Source organism: Lynx canadensis, chromosome D3, assembly GCF_007474595.2.
Source record: "Lynx canadensis isolate LIC74 chromosome D3, mLynCan4.pri.v2, whole genome shotgun sequence".
NCBI classification, from domain to species: domain Eukaryota; kingdom Metazoa; phylum Chordata; class Mammalia; order Carnivora; family Felidae; genus Lynx; species Lynx canadensis.
Window position 1 is genome coordinate 37,245,934 of NC_044314.2, and position 25,523 is coordinate 37,271,456.

Below are 25,523 nucleotides of genomic sequence, written 5' to 3' on the forward strand. Positions count from 1 at the left end.
GCTAAAAACTAGACTAAGTAGATTGGAAAAACAAAAGGATGTACAATAGGGAAAGACAAGAGTGTAGAGACAGGAATAGACCTAGGAGTGAGAGGAAGAGAAAGAAGTCATCTCACCTTTTGAGGTATGGCAGAACCTCAAACTGTAGTAACATTAAAAATGGGGGGGAGGGGCACCTGGGTGGCTTAGTCAGTTGAGCATATGACTTCGGTTCAGGTCATGGTCTCACACTTCCTGGGTTTGAGCCCCGCGTTGGGCTCTGTGCTGCTGACAGCTCAGAGACTGGAGCCTGCCTCATATTCTGTGTCTCCCTCTCTCTCTCTGTCCCTCCCCAACTTGTGCTCTGTCTCTGTCTCTCAAAAATAAATGCTATTTTTTTTTAATGGGAAAGATAAACTATACTTACGATCAAACAAACAAAAAACGTATTTGATGCCCAGTTGGTGCAAAATTCTTGAACACTGCTTCTCAAAAGATAAGAATTCCTGTGTTTTTTTATGTATCTTTCTAGAAGTTTGTATTAATGTTTAGAATGTGACAGTACCTGTTTCTTTTGTGAACTATTGTAGTACTATGTCAAAATGTATGGATTTGTCACACATCATGTCATTTGTCATATGTCAAAATGCTAGATTAATTATGGGATTTCTTTTTTAAAATTTTTTTACATTTATTTATTTTTGAGAGACAGAGAGACAGAGCACAAGTGGGGAGGGGCAGAGAGAGAAGGAGACAGAATCTGAAGCAGGCTCCAGGCTCTGAGCTGTCAGCACAGAACCCGACAAGGGGCTTGATCTCACAAGCTGTGAGATCATGACCTGAGCCGAAGTCGGACGCTTAACCGACCGAGCCACCCAGGCGCCCCGACACCACTATTAATGTAGTGTATATTCTTCCAGACTTTTTGCCCTGCATTTACATACTTATGAATTCATATAAAAGGTACACTTTTATATTAAAAAAAACAAATGTTATACTGTATTTTCCCCCAGGAACTTAAAAAAAAAACAAAAACCCTCCAATTCACCACGGGATTTATTGATCTTTTGAACTGCTGCATGTACTCTGTAATATGCAGTATTACAATTTTTAGCCATCTATCTGTTGTGAATGTCCCATCTCTTTAGGGTTAGTAAGCCTGACAAGAAACTAGCATACAGCTCCTTGGGCAAGCATGCGATTTCCCTAGCACTGAGGGCAATTAGCGAAAGTGCAGGGTCACAGGGAAATTGTAACTTTACAATGTAATTATCACGCCAAATAGTCTTCCAAATTGGCTATGCCAATTCACACGCCTATGTAGATATTTTTAATCACTCCTTTCTTGGCAGACAGTTTTAACCTACGAGGGTTCCAGACTGGGCAAACCCCACTCCGCCTCAGCCTGACCCAAGCGGCACGCCCCCACATGCCTCCCGTGCGCCAGTTTTGGCCCGCCCTTCCGCTCAGAGGACCTGCCGCTTGGCCTCGCCTCTTCCGGGGGCGGGGCGTGGGTCGGCCGTGACGTCACTGCCGGCCGGACGCCATCTTGCTGGTTTGCGGCCGGTCTTGGATGTGGCGGCAGCAGTGGTGAGGGCGTGGGGAAGGGTGGGGTGAGGGGGCGAGGCCGCGGCGCGGGCGGCGAAACTCTCCTCCCCTCAGCCCCACCGCGTGGGACGGCGTGAACGCGGTGTCGGAGGGATGTCAGCCTTCTCTGAGGCGGCGCTGGAGAAGAAGCTGTCGGAGTTGAGCAACTCGCAGCAGAGCGTGCAGACCTTGTCCCTGTGGCTCATCCACCACCGCAAGCATTCCCGGCCCATCGTCACCGTGTGGGAGCGGGAGCTGCGTAAAGGTGAGTCGCCCCGCCACCCGGCCTGTTCCCTGGTGCCGCCGGGACCCCCCTCCCCGCGAGCTGCACTTCCCCAGCGACCCCAGCTCCCCGCTGCCCGGCACCGCCCTACCCAGCGTGCCCGGCTTCCTGGCGTCGGTGGTCCGCCGGCTAGGAGGAGCGGCGTGCACTGCGCTTCCCGCAGAACCTGCGGTTAGTAGGTATTGTTGCATAAGGAATGAAGGATCAAAACAAAACACAACTCCTTCTGATTTAACACAGAGGCGGTAGCCAGGAACTCGGGACTCTGCCTCTAATTAGGGCCAGAAATTCAGGCAGTCAGGTATCTTTTTCATTCTGTGGGTTATAATGGAGGGTAAGGGTGAAAAAAGGGAAGTGGAAAGGAAAAGATTGGCGTGCGGCTGGGAGTTAATTCCATCATTTCTATAACACATCAACTCAGTCTTGAAAAATTAATAGAGGAATCGGAATTTTAGAATTGGGGAATGTGAAATTGCATCCATGCCTGATGCAGTGAAGGAACCCTGAATTTGTAGATTTTAGAGGACTAGCATTCGGTGAATTTATTATTAATTTCTGGATTGCGGTTGCCTCACCTGAAAATGAGGGAGTTACATTGAGTCATCTAAAGTCTTTTCTTGCTCCATGATTATGTACTTTCAGGGCAGCATGTTTGTTTTGCAAAACATCAGTCCTGTAAATGAAGTTAACTTTTTTGAGCAGTAGTCTGCTCTCGCTAAAACACTCAGAATCATTTCACTTCTGCAGAGCGACTTTATCTGTAAGAACTGATTGTCAGTGAGACTAAATCATTTGCTTAGAGTCTGGGTTTTAACCGTAATTCTTAATTCATTGCGTAGAAAGAATGTGCGCTTCTCGTTATTGCTTCAGACATTCTCATGTATCTATATGCTGGTTATTTATTAATTAGGGGTTTTAACAGCCATTATTAATCAAAATGGATGCTTGTTTACTGACCTATATGAAAGCTGTATGATGTGATGTATTAATATGAGAGCCAAAATGTGGCATTGGCTATAGGGAATGGAAACAAACTGTCCTTTTCTTGTGTATTTGCTTGTGGTTAATCTCTTAAGAGAAATGGACCTTGGAGTGAGGTTTTTCAGTTCATATGTGTGTCTCTGTATTGGTGCTCAGGGAGGAATTCATCTTCTGTGAGTGACCAGAAAGGTTTGAGAAACATAAGATAAAAAGGTCTGGAAAATAGCTGAACTCTGAGAAGGAAGTAGTTGTCTTTGCTCCTATACTTTACTTATTTCGAAATAAGCAAAAGGCTTATACTTTTTGGGGGTTAGGGAGGAGTATCAGAAACACATAATCAATAAAGGATTGGTACCCAGACTATCTTAAGAACTACCACAAAGCAATAGAAAAATGGCAGTACTATTAAAGGTGTCCCATGAGCGGAAACCTGAAAGGCCAATGAATGATACTTAATCTTACTGATCAGGAAAGAATAAACCAATGAGGTACCACTTTATACCCTTCAGTTTGCAAGAATTGGTGAAGATGAAAAAAAAAAAGAATTGGTGAAGACGGGGAGAAACAGGAACTCTCCTACACTACTGGTTGAAGTGTAAAAAGGAGATAAACTCCATGACTTCCTAATGAAGTTGAAGGTATATATCCTTTGACCTAGCAGTTCTTCCAGGAATGTGTCTTAGAAACTAATACATGTCCTCAAGGAGTCATGTTTATTGTAGCTTCTTAGTAACAAAATTAGAAACAGCTGTGGGTGAATATATTGAAACATTCATGGAATATAATACTGGCCAGCAGTTTTCGTGAACAGACTAGAGCTCCATGAAACAACATCACTGAATTAAAAAAACAACAAACAAGGAAAATGTTGAGCTAAGAAAGCAAGGTGCAGACCAGTATGCCATCTGGTAAAGTTTGAAAACATGCAGGAACAATACTCTGCTTCCTTCACAGATACCTGTAGTTACAGTTAGAAAAACATGCATAGTGATGATTAACATCACGTTGCAAGATAGTGCTTACCATAAGGGAGAGAGGAAGTGAAAATGGATCTGTGGTATCTTACATTTCGTATTTTTTTTAATCATTTGATACCTGGGGGAAAATTATAAGATGTGCTATTAACTGGGCTTGGGGTTATTTCCATATGTTTAAACGATTTATAATTAGAAAAAAAATTGAAGGCATATAAATAGATACTGTAGGAGGCGAGTGGTGTTGGGTGATGATGGTGATGATGGTAATGGTGGTGATGATCATGCTGCTGCTGCTGCAGTTTTGTTTGGTTTTGCATTATCTGCCAGAAGTTTCCTTTCCTTGACATGACTGTACCTTTGTAGGGTAGAGCCTTTGTGTTCCCCCACCTTTGCAGTGTTTTACTCATCAACTTTATTTTTTTTAGTGTTTATTTTTGAGAGAGAGAGTTTGTGTGCGCACGCATGCGCGCAAGTTGGGGAGGGGCAGAGAGAGAGAGAGAGAGAGGGAGAGGGACACACAGATTTCAAAATAGTCTCCAGGCTCTGAGCTGTTAGCACAGAGCCTGATGTGGGACTCGAACTGATGAAGTGAGGAATCATGATCTGAGCCAAAGTTGGACCCTTAACTGACTGAGCCACCGCAGCATCCCTCCTCATCAGCTTTAGGATCCTCCATGGCCTGTAGCATAATGACAAGGGGAATAGTTAACTGAATATCAGCATTGTTTTAGCCATCTTACTGTGATATTGTGAATCCTCACATAATCTTTATAAAATAAATATTTATAAAAGGAATTGGTCAAATTTGAAATAAAGAAATCAATAAGTAAAATCAGTAGAACATTTTGTATTAAGCTTGGCATTCTTTAGTTTCTTGAAGTGATTAAAGAAGACAAATGTGACATGGGTAGGAAAAATTACTGTTCAAAATATAAGAATCAGGTAAAATGGTAATGTCACACATGGTAATTATCCAGTTTTGAAGATTTCCTTTTTTGTTCCACCTTTCTTATTTTTGCCTCTTTTAAAGAATTTCTGGGGTGGGGACAAAAAAAGAATTTCTGTTTGCAGGTATATATCCCAAGGCCTTTATGAAGACTATAAAGTAGCCATATTTTCCCTGAGAAATGTGATAGAGTGTAACCAAAAAACGTAAGGATTTTGTTGTTTTCTAACTGCTTTATTGAGATATAATTAACGTATCATACAATCACTCATTTAAAGTGTATAGTTCAGTGGTTTTTAGTGTATCGTAAAGTTGTGAGACCACCACCATAGTCAATTTTAAAACATTTTCATCACCCAGAAAGAAACTCTGTGCCTTTTAGCCATTATCCCTCAAACCCCTCCACTTTCCCTAGCCTTAGGCATCCATTAGTTTGTGTTGTCTATAGATTTGCCTATTCTTAGCATTTCACATAGTGGAAGTATACAACATGTCATCCTTTGTGCTTGATTTCCTTTGATTAGTATAATGTTTTCCAGGCTCATCTGTGTTGTAGCATTTTTAATTCCTTTTCATGGCCAAATAATAATCCATTATATGGATTTATCCAGTCGTCAGTTGATAAGACATTTGGTTATTTCTGTTTTTTGCTATTATGAGTAATATTGCTATGAACATTTGCATACAGGTTTTTGTGTGAATGTTTTTTCATTTTTTTTGAATATATACCTATGGGTGGAATTGCTAGATCATACAGAAACTCTATGTTTAACCTTCTGAGGAACTGCCAGACTTTTCCACAGTGACTGCTTCATATACTCCTACCAGCAGTGTATGAGGATCCAATTTTTCTACACCTTTGTCAGCACTTGTATTACCTGTTTTTTTTGTAGCCATCCTATTGGGTTGTAAAGTATGATTGTGGTTTTCATATGTATTTTCCTGATGGCTAAGGATATTGAGCACATTTACATGTGCTTAAGGCTATTTGTATGTTGACTTTGGAGAAATGTTTGTTCAGATTCTTGCCCATTTTTACATTTTTTTAAAATGTTTTTTTATTTTTGAAAGAGGGGAAGGGAAGGGCAGAGAGAGACACACACACACACAGAATACGAAGCAGGCTCCAGGCTCTGAGATGTCAGCACAGAGCCCGACACAGGGCTCGAACTTATGAACTGTGAGATCATGACCTGAGCTGAAGTTGGACACCTAACCGACTGAGCCACCCAGACGCCCCAAATTGATTTCATGTTAATGTAAATAACATTTAGTAAAAGATAACGATTTCCTAAAAATATTAAGGATTGGAGTGATTTACATTTTTGCAAATCTTTGTATCTCTTTTTTTTTTTAATTTTTTTTAATGTTTATTTATTTTTGAGACAATGTGAGAGTAAGTGCAAGCAGTGGAGGGGCAGACAGAGGGAGACACAGAATCTGAAGTGGGCTCCAGGCTTTGAGCTGTCAGCACAGAGCCCGACACGGGGCTAGAAGTCACAAACCATGAGATCGTGACCTGAGCTGAAGTTGGACACTTAACCGACTGAGCCACCCAAGCACCCCTAAGATACATATTTTTTAATGTTTATTTATTTTGAGAGAGAGAGAATCTCAAGCAGGCTCCATGCTCAGTATGGAGCTGGACTCGGGGCTTGATCTCACAGATTGTGAGATCATGACCTGAGCTGCAATCAAGAGTTGGACACTTAACGGACTGAGCCACCCATGTGCCCCTAAGATATTTGAAATTTTTATGTTTATAAAATGCGTTAGGAGGATTATAATGAATTATTTAGTTACCTTGCTGTCTTCTAGGTCATTTGGTCATTTTTGGTTCTGTAACATAACTCTTGGCTGGGCTGCTCTCAGGTACCTATAATCTTCTTTTTATATTTTTTCCTTAGTCCCTTCTTTAATAACTGAGAAATTAAGTAAAAATTTTACTGTGCTTACATTAGATGCTTGGACTTTCCAGGTGTATTAAAAAATACACAGATATGTCTTAGTAATAACATGCACATAATGTAAAATTAAAAAGCGAAAAAAGGTTATAAAGAGGGGTAAGACTCCTTCCCATTATTCTTCTCTTCTTTACCCACAGATTTTCCCCACCTAGAATCAATTTAACAGTTTATATATTTTTCCAGAATTTTCTATGTATATACAGTCATATATATAATTTTTTTCTTTCTTGTTTAGACAAATGGTAGAGTATTACATAGACCAACATGTAGACTTTGCTTTGCTTTGCTTTTCTTCCTTTTAATATATCTTTCAGATTGTTGCATATTGATAAAAATGGTGTTGCTTCATTAAAAAAAAATTACTGCATTGTATTCTGTTTTTTGGACGCACCAAAATTTATAACTGTTTCTTTATTGAGGAACATATAGGATGGGTCTGTTTTTAATATTAATATTTATATATTAATTTTTGTTACTAAATATTCTAGTGTTTTTCTTAATGGTTTCAGCTGACTTAAGAGACCATAATAGAGGGGCCCCCTGGTTGGCTCAGTCAGTGAAGCGTCCGACTTCGGCTCAGGTCATGATCTCACGGTCTGTGAGTTCGAGCCCCGCGGTCGGGCTCTGTGCTGTCAGTTCAGAGCCTGGAGCCTTCTTTGGATTCTGTCTCCCTCTCTCTCTGCCCCTACCCCCCCCACTCATGCTCTGTCTCTCAAAATATGAATAAATGTTAAAAAAAAAATTTTTTTAAAGAGTAATTTCATTAAAAAAAAAAAAAAAAGAGAGACCATGATAGAAATGGTTAGGCATTAGTGTATTGTACCATTTTTTTTAATGTTTATTTATTTTTGAGAGAGAGGGAGAGAGAGAGAGAGAGCGAGCATGAGTGGAGGAAGGGCAGAGAGGGAGAGAGACAGAATCTGAAGCAGGCTCCAGACTACAAGTCAGCACAGAGCCTGGTGCGGGGCTCGAACTCACAAACTGTGAGATCATGACCTTTTCAGTTTATATATTAGCTTAAAGAGAATTCACATCTTTTTAATGGTAAATCATCTTAGGCTGAGAATCGTGCTGTCTTACTCTAAATGTATTTATTGTAATTCTTTAAATAAGTGGTTCTCAAGCTTGTTTATATATCAGTTCTTGATATTTATAAAGGTTTGTAAAGACTATTGTGCAGTGCACCCTTAACTTTAGAATAACTTTGTGCTAAATGTATCTTGTTTAATTCTAGTACAGACTAACAGAAGGATGTGTCAAAGGATTAAGCCACATTACACAGAAAGACTTAAAACTGAAAAAATATTTTTTGTAAATTGAGAAAATGGCTTGCCTTAGTTGATTTTTGTGATGGCATGCTTTGGTCTAGCTCAGGGAACATCATTCTGCTTCAAGAGCGTGACTTAAAATCCTCATCTACTCACCAGTGTTTGTTTCATTAGTATTTGTGCAAATCGTACTGTGTACTGTATTCTGTTTTATATATTACTTTTTAAAATAACAAATTTATTTGGGTAGTCAAGGACCATATTTTGCTTATCAGAAAATTCAGTTTTCTTAGCAGAGTATCATGAATTATTATCTTTAACAGCACTAAATGATGGTTAATTTTATGTGGCATGCCGACTGGGCCATGAGGCAGCTAGATATTGGGTCATACAGTATGTTTGTGAAGTAATTTCTGGAAATTTAACATTTGAATGTATAGACTGAGTAAAGCAGATTGCCCTCCTTTAATGTGAGTTGACCTCTGTCGTTGGAGGCCTGAATTTAAAAAGGCTGACCTTCCTGTAAGTAAGAGGGAACTCTTCCTGCCTGACTGTTCTTTCTTGCCTTTGGACTCACACTGAAACATGGACTCTTCCTGGGTCTGGAGCTGCTTGCAGACGGGACCCACGGGACCTAGCTGCAGATCTTGGGACTTGTCAGCGTCTATAATCTTATAAGCTACTTCCTTTTAATATTATAATCTCTTTATATGTATATACACACATATTTTATTGGTTATGTTTCTCTGGAGAACCCTTAGAACATAGCAGCTTTATCTGGATTTACTACGATTTCGTTAGTAAATCAACTATATTGTGGATTTAATCCAAATAAGTCCCTGTTTGAGAATTTTTAAAAAGCAGTTGATATGCTATAACTAACATATAGCACATAGAAAACTCTTCATGACTAAAAATAATTTCATTTTATGTGTTTATAATTTGGTGCTTTAGATGTTAAGTGATGGTAGAAACATCAATATGCTGATCACACTTAGTGATCTCTTTTTTTAGCCCCTGTTTCAATGTTACTGAATGGCATTTCTTGAGCACTACAAACTCACCTTGCACAAAACAACCCTTTATGTCATCTTTCCCCACTCTCATCCCACTGTTTTTTTGGTTTTGTTTTGTTTTGTTTTTGGGGGGGGGGGGCTTTCCTGTTCCAGTGAAAGACATTACGGTCCACCAGTTGCCTAAGCTCAGAACTTTAAGTTTGGCTTGGCCCCTTTCCATACGTGCCTCACCTTGAGCTATTTTGTTGCTATTTTAGCACTATCTCTACTGCCCAAGTCCTCATCTTTCACTAACACCCTTGCAATAGCCTCCCATCTAATTTCCTTGTGTTTAGTCTCTTTAGCCATCTGCTTGTCCTCCTTACCAGTGTTAGCATAGAATTACCATATGACCCAGTAATTCCACTTTTAGGTATATGTTCAAAGAGTTGAAATATTCAAGGATTCAAACATATATTTTACAAGACTGCTTATAGCAGTGCTATTCAGAGTACCAAAAGGTGGAACAACCTGAATGTCCATCAATGGATGAATGAATTTATATGGTGCAGTGGAATTCATGCAGTAGGATAGTATTCAGCCAGTAAATAAAAGAATGAAGGGCTAATTCTGCCACAGTGTGAATGAACCTCAAAAACATGTGAAGTGAAAGAAACCAGAGACAAAAGGTAACATTTTATGATTGTATTCATATGAAATATTCAGAAGAGATAAATCCACAGAGATAGAAAGTGGTTGTCAGGAGCTGGGAGGAGGGGAGGAATGGAAAATGGATGACTTTAATGGGTATGAGGTCATCTGGGGGCATGACAAAAATGTTTTGGAACTAGATACTGTATAGGTGATGGTTGTGGAACTTTATGAATGCACTAACTGCTGCTGAATTAGATACTTTAATGTGGTTAATTTTGTTATGTAATTTCCTAAAAGAAAAAAGTCATATAAACACCTTGCACTTTTATGTGTCTCTGTGCTTTTATATACTCTGTTTCTATTTCTACTCTGTCTCCTAGCCTCTAAGCTCTGGTGTCTACCTACTCCTCTCTGCAGCTTCCCCTAGTCCCCAGGAAGAGTTAATTGTCCATTTATAGTCCCTAATCCTTTTTTGGGAATAAAAATTCCAGTTAACATCCTAAATTTATAATAATCTAGTTTGAATTGATACTAACTTTTCTTCAATAGCATACAAAAACTGTTCCTATAGAGCTGTCTCCCCCCCCCCCTTTGTTATTACTGTCACAAGTTACATCTTTGTAAGTTGTGTGCCCATTAAAAGACTTAAAATTGCTGTTTTATATATTTGTCTTTTAAGTCATATAGGAAACAAAAAGAGGGTTACAGATTAAGACATCAATTAATACTGGCTTTTATATTTAATTATATAGTTACCTTTACTGATGATCTTTATTTATATGTCTTCTAGTTACTATCTAACATCCTTTCATTTCAGCCTGCCGGAGTCTCTTTACCATTTCTTGTAGGACAGATCTGCTAGTGACAAAATCCCTCAGCTTTTGTTTAGGTTAATATGTCTTCTTGTCTCCTTTGTATTGAAAGATAGTTTTGCCAGATTTCTTTCAGTATTGGCATCTTTTGGCCTCCATAGTTTCTGATAAGTTGGCTGTCCTTGTTACTCAGTCTTACTGAGTCTCTTTTGTGCGTGAAAGTGAGTCATTTCTTGCTGTTTTCATAATTTTTTGTCCTAAAGTTTGATTCTGTGTCTCAGTGTGGGTCTCTTTGAGTTTATCCTATTTAGAGTTCATTGAGATCCTTGGATTTGTAGATTCATGTCTTTCCTAGATTTGGGGACATTTTTGGCCATTGTTTCTTTAGATATTCTTTATGCACCCTCCTCCCTTCTGGGATTCTTGTAATGTGTATGTTTGTTGTATTGATGGTGTGCCACAGAACCCTAAGGTTCTGTTCATTTTTCTTCATTCTTTTTCTTTCTGCTCTCCACACTCCCATTTCAGTGGTCTTCTCTTCAAATTTGTTGGGTCTCCCAACTCTGACATCAAGTACTTGCTACTGCTATTCTTACACTACTTATTGTACTGTATTTTAATGGTTCTGTGTTGAGTTTCCTATTGCTAGAGGACTGAGCCTATTTCTTTGTTGCCTCAGAATCTAGCATGAAGTAAAATACGTGATGAGTTACTGAATGAATGTTGGAAAGTGTGTAGAATCTGAGATTTTTAGATCTTGGAAGGAGTATTAAAGAATGTTTTGCTTTTAAACAGTTTCTTTTAAAGATAGTGCCTGACTTAGGAACTTCCAACATTTTAAGACAAATAATGAATTCCAGTTGTGAATATTTCCCTTAATGAGAAAAACTTGGAAAATTTCCACCATTTTCAGTCTGTCATACTGTTCTGCTTTTCCCATATTTATCAGTTCTTAGGGTGGTGGTTCTTAAAGTGTGGTCAGTGAATCACCAAGACCTTTTTAGGGAATGTATGAGTCCACAAGGTAAAAATTATTTTTGTAATACTTCTAAGATATTTTCCCCCTTTTGACTGTGTTGACGTTAGTGTAAAAAGCAGGTGTGGATGAAAACGGTTAGTGCCTAAATATTAATAAAGGTAGAGGGACCATTCTACTGAAATTCATTGTACCTTTCACATGACATTCACAGCTGAAAAATATATCACATTCCTGACTGCTTATCAAAGCAGCGCACGCTACTAATTTTGTTGTATCTTGACCCTTGAGTGCATGACTCTGTGTGTGTGCACACGTGCACATTTCTTTATTGTGGTAAAGTATATGTAACATAAAATTTAATGTTTTAATGTTTTTTCTTGTTTTTTTGTGCGGTAGGTTATATATAATATACATTTACCATTTTAACCATTTTTTAAATGTGCAGTTCAGTGGCACTGTGTATTTTCACATTGTTTTGCAACTGGCATCATCATCCATCCTAGACCTTTTCTCAGCAGGGAAGGGGCAGAGAGAGGGAGACAGAGAATCTCAAGCAGGCTCCACGCTGTCACCACAGAGCCCCATGTGGGTCTCAAACCCACAAACCATGAGATCATGACCAGAACTGAAACCAAGTCAGATGCTTAACCCGCTGAGCCATCCAGGGGCCCCTGAATTTTGCTTTTGATAACAAGTTTAAGAGCTTTGCTTGGCCCTGTATTTTGAAGATTTCTTCTACATTTTGTTCTAAAATGTTTATATAGTTTTACATTTAAGTCCATGATGCCTTTTCAGTTGATTTTTGTGGAAGGGGTGAAATTTAGGTCAAGGTTCAGTTTTTGTATGTGGATGTTCAGAATCTCCAGTACAGTTTGTTCAAAGGCTGTCTTTCTTTCATTGAATTACTTCTGCATCTTTGTTAAAATTGATTTGGGCTTATTTGTATGCGTCTTTTTCTGGGTTCTCTATTCTATTGATCCATGTGTCTTTCCCTGTACCAATAAATACCACACATAGTCTTTATTATAACTATGTAATAAATCTTGAAATTGAGTAAACTTATTTCTTCTATATTTTTCAAAATTATTATAGCTATTCTAGTTCCTTTGTTCTTCTATATAGACTTTAAAATATTCTTGTCTATATCAATAAAAATTATTTTGATGTGATTTTGATAAGGGTTCTTTAATCTTGTATACCAGTGTAAGGAGAATTGACCTTTATTACTCTGAGTCTTCCAATCTATAAACATGGCATATCTTCCCCTTTCTTTACTATCTGTGCAGAGCCTGCTTGGGATTCTCTATTTCTCTGACCCTACCCCACTTGCGTGTGCACTCTTTCTCTTTTCCAAAAATAAATAAGCTTTAAAAAAAGTATTTATCTTGTTTTGTGTGACCTTGCTGAACATACTTATTATTTGTAGGAGTTTTTTGGTAGGTTTCCTTGGGATTTTCTGTGTAGACAGTCATGTCATCTGCAAATGGGTATGGTTTTATTTTTTCATCTTTGACCTCTGTGGTTTTTTCTTTTTCTTACCTTATTGAACTTGCTGGCATGTCAGGCACAGTGTTGAATAAGAATGATGAGTGGACATCCTTGTCTTTTTCCTTAGTGGGTAAGCAGTGTTTTCAGCATTACATATAGTGTTAGCTGTAGTTTTATTTTTAGATTGTGTATCAAGTTGAGGAACTTCCTCTCTGTTCCTGGTTTTTGAGAGATACTAAAATAAAATGTTGATGAAATTTGTCAAAAGCCTTTTTTGCATCAATTTGATCATGTGATTTTTTTTCTTTAGCCTGTGAATATGGTGTATTATGTTGATCAGTTTTCAAATCTTGAACCAGCTGTGCATCCCTACAATAGATCCCACTTGTTTGTGGTTGTTAATTCTTTACATATATATATATATATATATATATATATATATATAGCTGAATTCTGTTTGCTTAATTTTGTTAAGGGTATTTACATCTGTATTCAGGAGGACTGTTGGTCTATAGTGTGTGTGTGTGTGTGTGTGTTTGTGCGCGCGCACATGCACATGTGTGTCTTGTTTTGAAATCAGAGTAGCACTGACTTCATAAAATGAATTGAGGTTTGTTCCCCTGTTTTCTGGAAGAGGTGTAGAATTTTTAAAATTCTTCTTTAAATGCTTGGTAGAATTATTTGGCAGAAACTATCTGGATCTGGAGAGTTCTTTTTTGGGAGTTTAAAAATTGCATATTCAATTTTATTAATTGTTACAGGGCTGTTTAGGTTTTCTGTATATTCATATATTTGGTTTTCTGTATATTTTCTGTATATTCATATATTTGGTGAGTTTGCAGTGGTTTGTGTTTTTCTTGAGGAACTATAGTCCATTTTTTCTAAGTGTCAAATTTATGTGTCTGGGGTTTTTCGTTTGCCCTTATTCTAATTGTCCTTTCAATACCAGTGGTAATCCTCGTATTGAAAATTTGTGTTTTCCCTTTTTTCCTTGTCATTCTTGGTAGAAGTTTATCATTTGAATTCATATTTTCAAGGAAGCAGCTCTTTGATGCTCAACATTACTAATCATTAGGAAAATGCAACTCAAAACCACAATGAGATATCACCTTACACTTGTTAGAATGTCCATCATCAAAAAGAGAGAAATGATGGAGAGGATGTGGAGGAAAGGGAACCCTTGTGCCCTGTTGGTGGGATTATAATCTGGTACAGTTACTATGGAATTAAAAATAAATTAAATAATTAAAATTGGAGGGGTGCCTGGGTGGCTCAGTTGGTTAAGCACCTGACTTCAGCTCAGGTCATTATCTCACCACTCATGAGTTCAAGTCCCTCATCGGGCTTTGTCCTGACAGCTCAGAGCCTGGAGTCTGCTTCAGATTCTGTGTCTCCCTCTCTCTCTGCCCCTCTCCTGCAAGCACTTTCTTTTTCTCAAAAATAAACGTTAAAAATTTTTTTTGAAAGAAAATTAAAATTGGAATTAAAATAGATTTAAAACTTAAAAAATAAAACTGCCATATGACACAGCAGTTCCCCTTCTGGAATATATCCAAAGGAAATGAAAATGCCAACTTGAAAAGCTGTCTGCACCCCTATGTTAATAATATCAGCATTATTTACAATCGCCAAGACAAGGAAACTACCTAAGTGTTTATCATCAGATGAATGGATAAAGAAATTGTTTTATATATACACAATGGAATATTATTCATCCATAAAAAATGAGGAAATGCTGCCAATTGTAACATGGATGGACCTGGAGGGCTTTATGCTAAGTGAGATAAGTCAGAGAAAGACAAATACTACATGATCTTATTTATACGTTAACAAACAAACCCAGATTCAGCAAAAAGAGATCAATTGGGGCGTGGTTACCAGAGGTGGGAATGTGGGAAGGGGCATTGTAAGGAGATGATCAAAAGGTACAAACTTCCAGTAATGTACAACATGGTGACTGTAATTAACCTTGCTGTGTTATATAAATCAAAGTTATTAAGAGTAAATCCTAAGAGTTCTCATCCTATGGAGAAAAAATGTTTTTTTTGCAACTGTATGTGATGATGGATGTTAAAACTTATTGTAGTAAGCATTTCACAGTACAAGTCCATCCATTGTGCTACACACCTTAAACTTGATGTACAATGATGTATGTCAATTAAATCTCAATAAAACTGGTGGAGAAAATAGCTCTTTGTTTCACTGATATTTTTTTTCCCTCTATTTTTCTTTTCGGTTTCATTAATTTCTGCTTTTACTTTTATTTCCCCATTCTGTTTCCTTGGGTTAATTTTGCTCTTATTATTCTGTGTTTTTGAGGTGAGAGTTTAGATTAGTGATTTGGGACTTGTTCATTTTTTCCATTATATGCATTTAGTGCTAAAAGTTTCTCAGCCCTGCTTCCGCTTTGTCCCACAGATTTTGGTACGATATCTTTTCAGTTTATTTGCATATGTTAATTGAAGTGTTCTTATGATGGATACCTTAAAATAATTCTCATACCTTTGTCATTGTGGCGTTAGCATCTATTGATTGACCTTTTTCATTCAGTTTCACATCCCCCTGGTTCTTGGTATAATGAGTGATATTTGATTGATTCATACTTTTCTTTTTGAGAGAGAGCCCGTGCCTGTGCAAATGGGAGGAGTGGAGGAAGGGGAGAGAGAGGGAGAGAGGGAGAATCTCAAACAGGCTCCATGCCCAACTTGGAGCCCAACTCAGGGCTGGATCTCACAAGTGTGAGATCATGATCTAGGCCAAAATCAAGAGTCAGACACTTAACCGACTGAGCCACTCAGGTGCCCCGATTCATAATTTTTTGTATGTATTATGTTTTGAAACTCTGGACTTTATTTAATCCTGTTTTATCTGGATTTCTATGATATTAACCCATCAGGGGAAGGTTAGGTACTCTTTGTTACTGCTGAGTGCAAGTGAGTTTGGTTGACACCACAGAGTAAGGGGTTAGGAATGTGTGGTGTTAGTATTGCTGGGCCATGGTGAAAATCCTGACTCTTCACTGGCACATCCCAGGGGGAGTGCCTTCTTACCGCTGGGTAAGGGTGGAAGTCCAGGCCTTTCTAACTTTGTCTTCTCTGACACCACTCTTGAGAGGTGTTAGTCTCTATATCACAGCTTGGTTTCCTGCTTAGCCTTTGCTGATATGGATGTGAGTGGGGCACTGTTTTGTGTTTTTGGTTTTCCCCTGTCATGTTTGGCTGGAGTAGATTGGTTATTGTCTAAAAGTTTTCTGTCTTTCTAGGCTGTCCTTTTCTTGGTCCTTTGGCTGGAATGAGAAGGTTTGTGTTGGAACTCTTTATGTCTGCACCTGTTAGGATTTCTGGGTTGCTGACTTTTTCAACTCCCAATCTGAGATAAAGGCAAAAAGAAAACCCCGAGAGCTCATTTTGTATTGTTCTTTGGGTTGCAAGGTCCCTAGCCTGTCTGCTGCCTTTTTTGTTCTTATATTTGTTTTATTTCTGATGCCCAGGATTTATAGTTGTACTTTCCAAGAAAAATAGGGAAAACTACATCTGCTCTTAACCTTCCTGGAAGCATATGTTCCCTACAAAACTGGTCTTTATATTGGAACTGGGGCACATCAGTTTTACTGGTATTTTTACTAGTATTTTCTTGTCCGAGATATTATAAGATACTTTCTGGTTTGCATCTGGTATTAGTATTTTAATAAGCTTATTTTAATATAACTGCTAAACAGTTCTACTTTTTATTGTTTTAAAATACACACTTGTAAAATGTAAAACAGCACAGTAGTATGTAAATTGCTAAGTAAAAATGTATTGCAAAGAGGCCAGTTATCCCCAAATTAATTTATAAGTTCAGGGCAGTTTATAAGAAATGTGTTCTTTTACAAGACATTTTACAAGGCAAGGTCTTTTATAAGACCTCTAAATCTAGGGGCACCTGGGTGGCTCAGTTGGTTGAGCATCTGACTTCGGCTCAGGTCATGAGCTTGCCATTCGTGAGTTCAAGCCCTGTACCGGGCTCTGTGCTGACAGCTTGGAGCCTGGAGCCTGCTTCAGATTCTGTGTCCCCCTCTCTCCACCCCACCCCTGCTTGTGCTCTGTCTCCCTCTGTCTTTCAAAAATGAATAAACATAAAAAGGTTTAAAAAAAAAAAAAAGACCTCTAAATCTAGAGGTCATTGGGAAAAGTAAATGTGGAGGAACAGCCAAGGCCATTTTTAATTTTTGTTTTGTGAATTTTGACAGTTTTGAAGGGAAAACAGTAATGGAGGTATTGTGCACAGACTGTGAAGGCTCTGAAGGTAGAAGAGTATGATGTTGATAACAGAAATAAAAATATATATGGAAGGAACAGACCAGAGATTTATGAGGAAACCCATTTTATGTAGTAATTTGGTAATCATTAATTTGGTAAAGTAAGCACTTTAAATTCATGTGGAAAAGGCTAGAATATTAAATGATTCTTAGGTTTCTACTTGATACCATACATAAAGTTAAAGATATAACACTGAAAAAAAAATCAACTGTGGAATCCTGTAAGGAAAACATGTTTATAGTTGTTTCTAGTCTTGCACTGTGCAAAGATTTTCTAAATAAGGTCCAAGAGGTCTTGTAGGAAATAGATTTGGCTAATAAAATTATAAAATCATTGAATATAGAAAATACCAAATTTCAGTGCCTAGTTATAAGGAAATAGTCAATGCATATATTTTTTAATACAAATATAATTAACATACAGTGTTTCAGGTTTACAGTCTGATGATTCAGTAATTCTATATATTTCTCTGTGCTCATCGAAATAAGTGTACTCTTAATCCCTTTTATCTATTTCATCTACCCACCCACTCTCTTCCCCTTGGCAATCATCGGTTTGTTCTCTGTATTTATAAGTTTGGTTTTGTGTTTGTCTCTTTTTTTCTTTGTTTCTTAAATTCCATATATGAGTGAAATCATATGGTATTTTTCTTTCTCTGACTTATTTAATTTAGGATTATACTCTCTGGGTCCATCTGTGTGGTGAATGGCAAGATTTTATCCTTTTTTATGGCTGAATAATACTCCATAGTGTATCCATCATCTTTATCCACTCATCCACCAAGTGAACACTTGGGTTGCTCCCATATCTTGGCTATTGTAAATAATGCTGCAATAAACATAGGGGTGCATAGATCTTTTTGAATTAGTGCTTTTGTTTTCTTTGGGTAAATACCCCCGTATTGTTTTCCACAGTGGCTGTGAGAATTCCACAATATTATTATTTTTTTTTTTAATTATTATTTTTTTTTTCAACGTTTATTTTATTTTTGGGACAGAGAGAGACAGAGCATGAACAGGGGAGGGGCAGAGAGAGAGAGGGAGACACAGAATCAGAAGCAGGCCCCAGGCTCTGAGCCATCAGCCCAGAGCCCGACGTGGGGCTCGAACTCACGGACCGTGAGATCGTGACCTGAGCCGAAGTCGGACGCCCAACCGACTGAGCCACCCAGGCGCCCCAGGAGCAAAAAATTTTTAGTCTCCATCCTACTGTAGTGGCATAATGTGAACAAAGCATATAGTGTGTATTCTAACAGAACTCTTCCATTTGACAGTGTCCTTTATAATGGTCTGGTGGTTCAGGATGAAGTTTGTTCTTTTTAAGATTTAAAAAATTCATTTGTTGCATATATCAAAATAAAAAAACTTAAAGTTACTTCAGGAACTTGAATTGATTTTAACCTATTAGACTGGGAAAGATGTCCATTTGTTTGGGTGTAGGTGGAGGTGTGCCTGTTTGTTTGTTTGTTTGTTTTTACCAAACATTGAAATAGGAGATACCATTGATAAATACACCTACAGGACAAAGTCATATTGGTGGAGGAGCACTGAGTCAGCACTACCCAAAAGGCATTTTCAGCATGTAGGTTCAAGTTAATTGTTTAATATACCAACACATGAGTTGTTGGTAACTCTTTTTTTTTTTTTAATTTTTTAATGTTTATTTATTTTTGAGACAGAGACAGACCATGAATGGGGGAGGGTCAGAGAGAGAGGGAGACACAGAATCTGAAGCAGGCTCCAGGCTCTGAGCTGTCAGCACAGAGCCCGACGCGGGGCTCGAACTCACGGACCGTGAGATCATGACCTGAGCCGAAGTTGGACACTTAACCGACTGAGCCACCCAGGCTCCCCGAGTTGTTGGTAACTCTTGACACACACGCCTCCCCAAATTACTTCTTGGTCTTCCCTCAAAGTAGGTCTGTCTGTTGTGTGTTTGTGTTTGTGTGAATATGTATAACTTAACACTACGTCTGAGATGTCTGTTTGAGATAATTTTGCATATCAGTATGTAAATATCTCATTTTTGAACAGTTGTAGAATATTGGATTATATGGATATACCATGATTTATTTAGTTATCTTTTTCTTGTTGTTGTCATGAGTGTCCTTAATTATTTCTGTGTGCATTTATGAGAATATATCCATAGGGTAAATTCCTAGACAGGAAATTTGCAGGGTCAGGGGATTGTGTGTTTACATTTTTCATCGATACTGCCAAATGATTTTTCTGAGAGGTTGCACTAATTTATTTATTAACCACCAATGTCTGAAGTTGTCTAAAGGTGATAATCTTACTCATGCTTTTGCCAACTTTAGTGTCAGACTTCCATCTTGGTCATTTTAATAGGTGGAAAATGATGTTGGTTTTAATTGCTTAGTATTTGTGTTTCTTTGACCTTTCCATTCATACTAGCCCATTTTTCTATAGGTTATTGATTTGTGAGAACTCTAGAATGGAGGGGGAGATAAAAATATTTGAATTCAATACATTGAAAATAAGCAAGATTAGCTAGATCTGTAAGAAAGTTTGTCTTTCATAATCTGAATTTGAAGTTGAGGTTTATGAGAGCAGTGTGATTTAATTATATCCTTGTTCCCATCTTCTGTTGTGTTGGGCAAGGTAAAGACCAGGAGCCAACTTAGTAGAACAGATAATTAAAGGCACAGGTCTAGGCCAAAGTTATTTAGTAAATAGCTGAACAAATTTTGAATCGACTGCTGGGCTTGATTCCATAGATTGGTAGATGAGAGTGACAGTTGTTGCTTTCAATGGAACTTAGTTTTGTTTGGTAGATGAGAGTGACAGTTGTTGCTTTCAATGGAACTTAGTTTTGTTGGGAAGCATTAGATTAAATAAAAATGATATTGTTGGGATTAAGTGTTCAAAGTAAAGTATGGGGTGCTCCGAGAGCATATCAGGGTTGCCTGACCTGTGTGTCAAGGTGCTCAAGGGAAACCAGAAGAACTTATTAACTGAGGTCTAAAGGATGGGTAGGAGTTGGGGAAGTTAGAGGAGGCATTGTATTGGGCATGAAGAGAGTAGTGTAGACGGCAGAGACAGACATTTTTGGGCCTTTGGTTCATATTAAGGATTTAAAATATTATCTGGAGAATAATAGAAAATCTTTGAAGGATTTTAAAGCAAAGGGTGGGCTGCCAAAAATCTGAGGCACTGTGGCAATGGTACAGGAATACGCTGGCTTTATCCACCTTGTTTTTCACCCACCTCAGCTGTTAAGCAGCCAGCTGCAGCTGACTGAACTCCGTGGTCCTGTCTGGGACAGATAGAATCCATTCAGGAATCACCTGTGGATTATACAGTTTCTGTGACAAAGAAAATTAGTTTCTGCCATATAACCAACTATTTATCTATATGAGCATCTCTTCTAGTCTGTAGTGATAATCAGTTTACCAGGGAAATAAATGAGGCTGTCCAACAGTCAGTAGTAAGTCTTTAATAGAATTTTATTTCAAGGTAATGGCTTTTCTTCTGATTTCTTTCTGTAAGACCTATAGTAATGCTCATTGGTGTGTGTGTGTGTGTGTGTGTGTGTGTGTATTCAGTTATTTTGTTTAGAGAGAGAATATGAGAGCAGGGGAGGGACAGACGGAGAGAGAATCTTAAGCAGGCTTCATGCTCAGTGTAATGCCCCACGTGATCCCACGACCCTGGGAATGACTTGAGGCGAAGCCAAGTCTGATGCTCCACCCACTGAGTCACCAGACACCCATTTATTCAGTTTTCTTGCTGCTTCTCCCATTTATAGGGCTTCCTCTGTAAAGAGTGTTCTTGTGTTAATAGGTAACACAGTAAAATTTTAGCTATTTGTTGTATTTATTGGCATTATTATCTGTGATTTTAAATTTCAGTCCCTGTAAAAACATGGGTGATTAAATTATAATATTCTGTATTATGTCAAAATGAATAGGTATATGCTTTGTACAGTGTAAGAAAATAAGTAATGTTGTTGGTTCCTGATTATGAATAAGTAAAACTGAATTCTGAACTGATTATGAATTAGTGAAACTAGGTGGAATTTATGTAGTACTTTGACTAATTAAGTTTGTTTCATATTGTTTATCTAATAGCCCAGACTCTTCTTTTTGAAGCCTTGTAGTTGATCTGTTTTTTATTTGAATTATGTGAATTTTGTAACTCTTTCTTACTTGTGTGACAAACTGAACTTCTATTGCCCTTTAGGGGGTATGCTTAACATTTTAGGTAATATTATGTCCTCACATATTAGCCAGATTTTATTATTTTTATTTGTTTGTTTTGATGTACCTGTTTACATACAAGGTCCGAGGAAAAGGGGCTATACTTATTACCCATAGTAGCTTAAAATTTATAGTTCAGACAGGTGAGATATAAGAAAATGGTTCCTTGGGGCGCCTGGGTGGCGCAGTCGGTTAAGCGTCCGACTTCAGCCAGGTCACGATCTCGCGGTCCGTGAGTTCGAGCCCCGCGTCAGGCTCTGGGCTGATGGCTCAGAGCCTGGAGCCTGTTTCCGATTCTGTGTCTGTGTCTCCCTCTCCCTCTGCCCCTCCCCCGCTCATGCTCTGTCTCTCTCTGTCCCAAAAATAAATAAACGTTAAAAAAAAAAAATTAAAAAAAAAAAAAAAAAAAAAGAAAATGGTTCCTCACAATATAAATATTGACCGGTCCTTAATTGCTTATACTTTATTGGTGCAAATATAGCAGTACAGACACATACAGATACACTGGGACATAATATTGTATTTAAGATTGTTTCCAGTGTTTGTGTGATACATCGTCGGAGAGAAGGAATAAAGAAAGAGAACTTCCATTTTTAGTGATGTGACCTATCACGTACCAGTTTATATAGAGCTTACAAGCTCTTGATTGAATAGGAAAGGTTATTTTTGATCTGTGCCCAGCATGGGACGCTATTTAAATTGAATGGAAGATTTGGAAAATAAGGAACCCTGTGACAGTAGAAGTAAAGGAAGTGACTAGATCAGACTCAGTTTTAAGCCTTATTGCCAACAGTTTTTCTTTAAGGAATTATGAAATGGTTTGTTGCTCTTTCTGTTAATTTTGTATGCCTTAATAAAAATTTATGGCCCTGTTATTTTCAAATTATCAAAATTCACTTGAAAGTCATTTTTGTAATTTTCTTCTGGAATTGCTTGTTTTGATTAGTTCCTTTAGTTTAATTTGCTCTACATAAAGGTACACCTAGCTTTAAATGAAAGTAAATTTTTTCACTGAAAACTTGGAAAAGAGTATACATTACAGCAGTTTCTAGGTATGTCTCATATTTTAGCCTGGATTCCACAAGGGAAACAAAATGAAAATAATGTCTTGATATTTGTACCCCATACCAAATCCACGCTCCTGGTATGGTTTGTTTTTGGAATACACTGGGAACTGCAGTTTGAAATCTTGTGAATTTTTGCTTTAATGTATATTGTAACTTTTCTGCATTAATTTTAAGAGATGGTAGCCCATGGATTTAAAAAATACTGTAAAATACACATTTTTTAATTTGCATAGTAAAGTACACATAACAGAATTTACCATTTTAACCATTTCTAAGTGTTTGGTTTATTGGTATTAAGTACATTCACACTGTTACGAAACCATCATCACGATCCATTTCCAAAACTGGAACTTTTCATCTTACAAAGCTGGAACTCTATACCTATTAAACAGTAACTCTCTATGCCTTTCTTCCCCCAGCCCCTGGCAATAGCCATTGTACTCTCTGTCTCTGAATTTAACTATTCTAGGTACTTCATATAGCGGGACCATATAGTATTTGTCTTTTTGTGACTGACTTGTTTCACTTAGCGTAATATCCTCTAGGTTCATTCATGTTGTAGCCTGTGTCAGGATGTCCTTTCTCCTTCCCTTCCCTTCCCTTCCCTTCCCTTCCCTTCCCTTCCCTTCCCTTCCCTTCCCTTCCCTTCCCTTCCCTTCCCTTTCTTTCTTTCTTTATTAAAATTTTTTTTAAATGTTTATTTGTTTTTGACACAGAGACACAGCTTGAGCAGGGGAGGGACAGAGAGAGAGAGGGAGACACAGAATCTGAAGCAGGCTCCAGGCTCTGAGCTATCAGCACAGGGCCCAACGCGGGGCTTGAACTCGTGAACCGCGAGATCATGACCTGAAGTCGGCTGCTTAACTGACTGAGCCACCCAGGCGCCACAGAATCCTTTCTTTTTAAGGCTGAATAATATTCCATTTATATCGATGTACCACATTTTGTTCATTTATCTGTCCGTGGATACTTGGATTGTTTCTACCTTTTGCTGTTGTGAATAATGCTGCTAACATTTTAAAATATTTTGATTGAGTTGCTCCTTGATCTTTTCCAAAGGTAACATTCTCTTTCATTTATAACATAGTCATAAGAGGCATAGTCCAGTTATTAAGAGGGAAGCTTGGGTGTTGGACTTTGGATTCAAATCCTGGCTGATCCCTTCCTGGATATTTCACTGTGGGCAATTAACCCTTTTGATGCCAATTTGTTAAACTGCCAAATGAAGGTAATAATGGTACCTCACATTCCTTGGATTAAATTAGGTATTAAATGTAAATTATACGTAAAGTGCCTAGCATAGTGTGTAACACATAGTAAAAGTTTGCTGAATGTTACTGTTATTTAGGAAAAGGAGCCCATTGGTTCAGGTACCCATTCAAAGTACTGCAGATGCCCTCCCAATTGGGTAATAACACAAATTTGAATTTTTAAAATCATTTTGATGCTGAGAAGGCAAATACTTGGATTAAGTAATATTAACCTTTCCTTTGGGTAGGATTTTCTTTGGGCAGGGTTAGGTAAAAAAAAAAAAATAGGGTTGAATATTGGGAAAGTTGACATTATTGTCATCTTCATGGGAAAAGGTCCTAGTATCTTCACCAGTTATACTGTATAGTTTATCTAACCAGACAAGCCAAAAAAAAATCAGAAGTTGGTCTTTGTTATTGCCATCTCTTTCATATCTCTATTCTATTCCAAGACTTTGAAAAACATGAAAAGTGTGGGGCCACATCTTTAGATAGGCAAACAAGATTCTGCAGCGGATAGCATAGGTTTGTAAAGTCTGGTCATCTCTAACTCAGTATTTTAGTTTCTTGTAAGATCGTGTTACTAGTTTCCCCTCAAGAAAGATGTGAACTCAGAAATGGCTTTTAATGCATTGAACACTTAAACTGAATACTCAAATCTAGAGGACCAAATATAGCCTGCCTGTTTTTGTCTTAAAACCAGTAAGTGGCCAACATTAATGGTGCACTGGATTATCATTCCTGACCAGAAGTTTCCTCCATCATTGAATGTGGATGCCACAAAGTATAGTGTTTCTGAATATGATGGTACAACTTTGAATAATTTAGATTTAATTCTGATAAAATTACGTTATGAAAATAGTACAAAAGATCATGTTCAACTAACTAAATTTTACCCATTTGTAAGACTCTTACTTGAGTCATACTTAATAATAAGCCACTTAACCTTGTAACCAGTAAAAATGTATTCTGGCCCATAATTGTTGAAATCTTTTCTGTTCTTTTTAGAAGGATGACTACTCCCACAGAATATAGTGAGTAGGGACATATTTTTGTCAAGATGAATTTGGTTATTTAAGGTCATGTAATTCAAAGCAGGGGAAAATCTAAACCACCCATTTGGTCTCTCTAACATTTAGTCCGTTAGCTTGGGAAATATTTATTTCATAAACAAAAAATCCATAATCATTGAAGTGATGTTTCTTTCAACCTATTTTATGTTTTGTACTCGTTTCACAGTAACTTAATGATCGACTATAAAGTCAACGTGGGTATTAAAACAGTCAAATTCAAGATTTAGGGTACCATTTTAATGGTACCAGTTGCCATCTTACTTTATTTTATTTTTAAAAAAATGTTTATTTATTCTTGAGGGAGAGGGAGACAGAGCATGAGCGGGGGAGGGTCAGAGAGAGGGACACACAGAATCTGAAGCAGGCCCCAGGCTCCAAACTGTCAGCACAGAGCCTGATGGAGGGCTTGAACCCACACATCATGAGATCATGACCTCTGAGCCAAAGTCAGATGCTTAACCAACTGAGCCACCCAGGCGTCCCATCTTACTTTAAATAAGCTTTATTTCAGGTAGTGTTTAATAGTTTTAGCAAAATTTAGTACAGAAAGAGTTACAGAGATGCAGTTTTACAGAGTGAGGATTCAGGGTATAAAACTATTAATTTGGGAATTGTGATAAGACTAGGAATCAAGGGTAAGTATTTTGGGCAGTTTGGTAAAAGTGCAAGGAAACAGATTAATTATTGATTTTCTCTG

The 25,523-nt window shown here is 37.8% G+C and overlaps 1 protein-coding gene across 4 annotated transcripts in view; it reads left to right on the forward strand.

Annotated features, from left to right (window-relative positions):
* Window positions 1–1,550: 1,550 nt before the first annotated feature.
* RPRD1A (regulation of nuclear pre-mRNA domain containing 1A) overlaps window positions 1,551–25,523 on the forward strand; it is a 69,967-nt gene continuing 45,994 nt past the window's right edge. For all 4 annotated transcript variants that reach the window (XM_030335787.1, XM_030335788.1, XM_030335791.1 and 1 more), the window contains exon 1: window positions 1,551–1,831. In XM_030335787.1, the coding sequence (XP_030191647.1) occupies window positions 1,681–1,831 (151 nt within the window). In that variant the 5' untranslated portion in view covers window positions 1,551–1,680. The remainder of the gene's footprint in view (window positions 1,832–25,523) is intronic.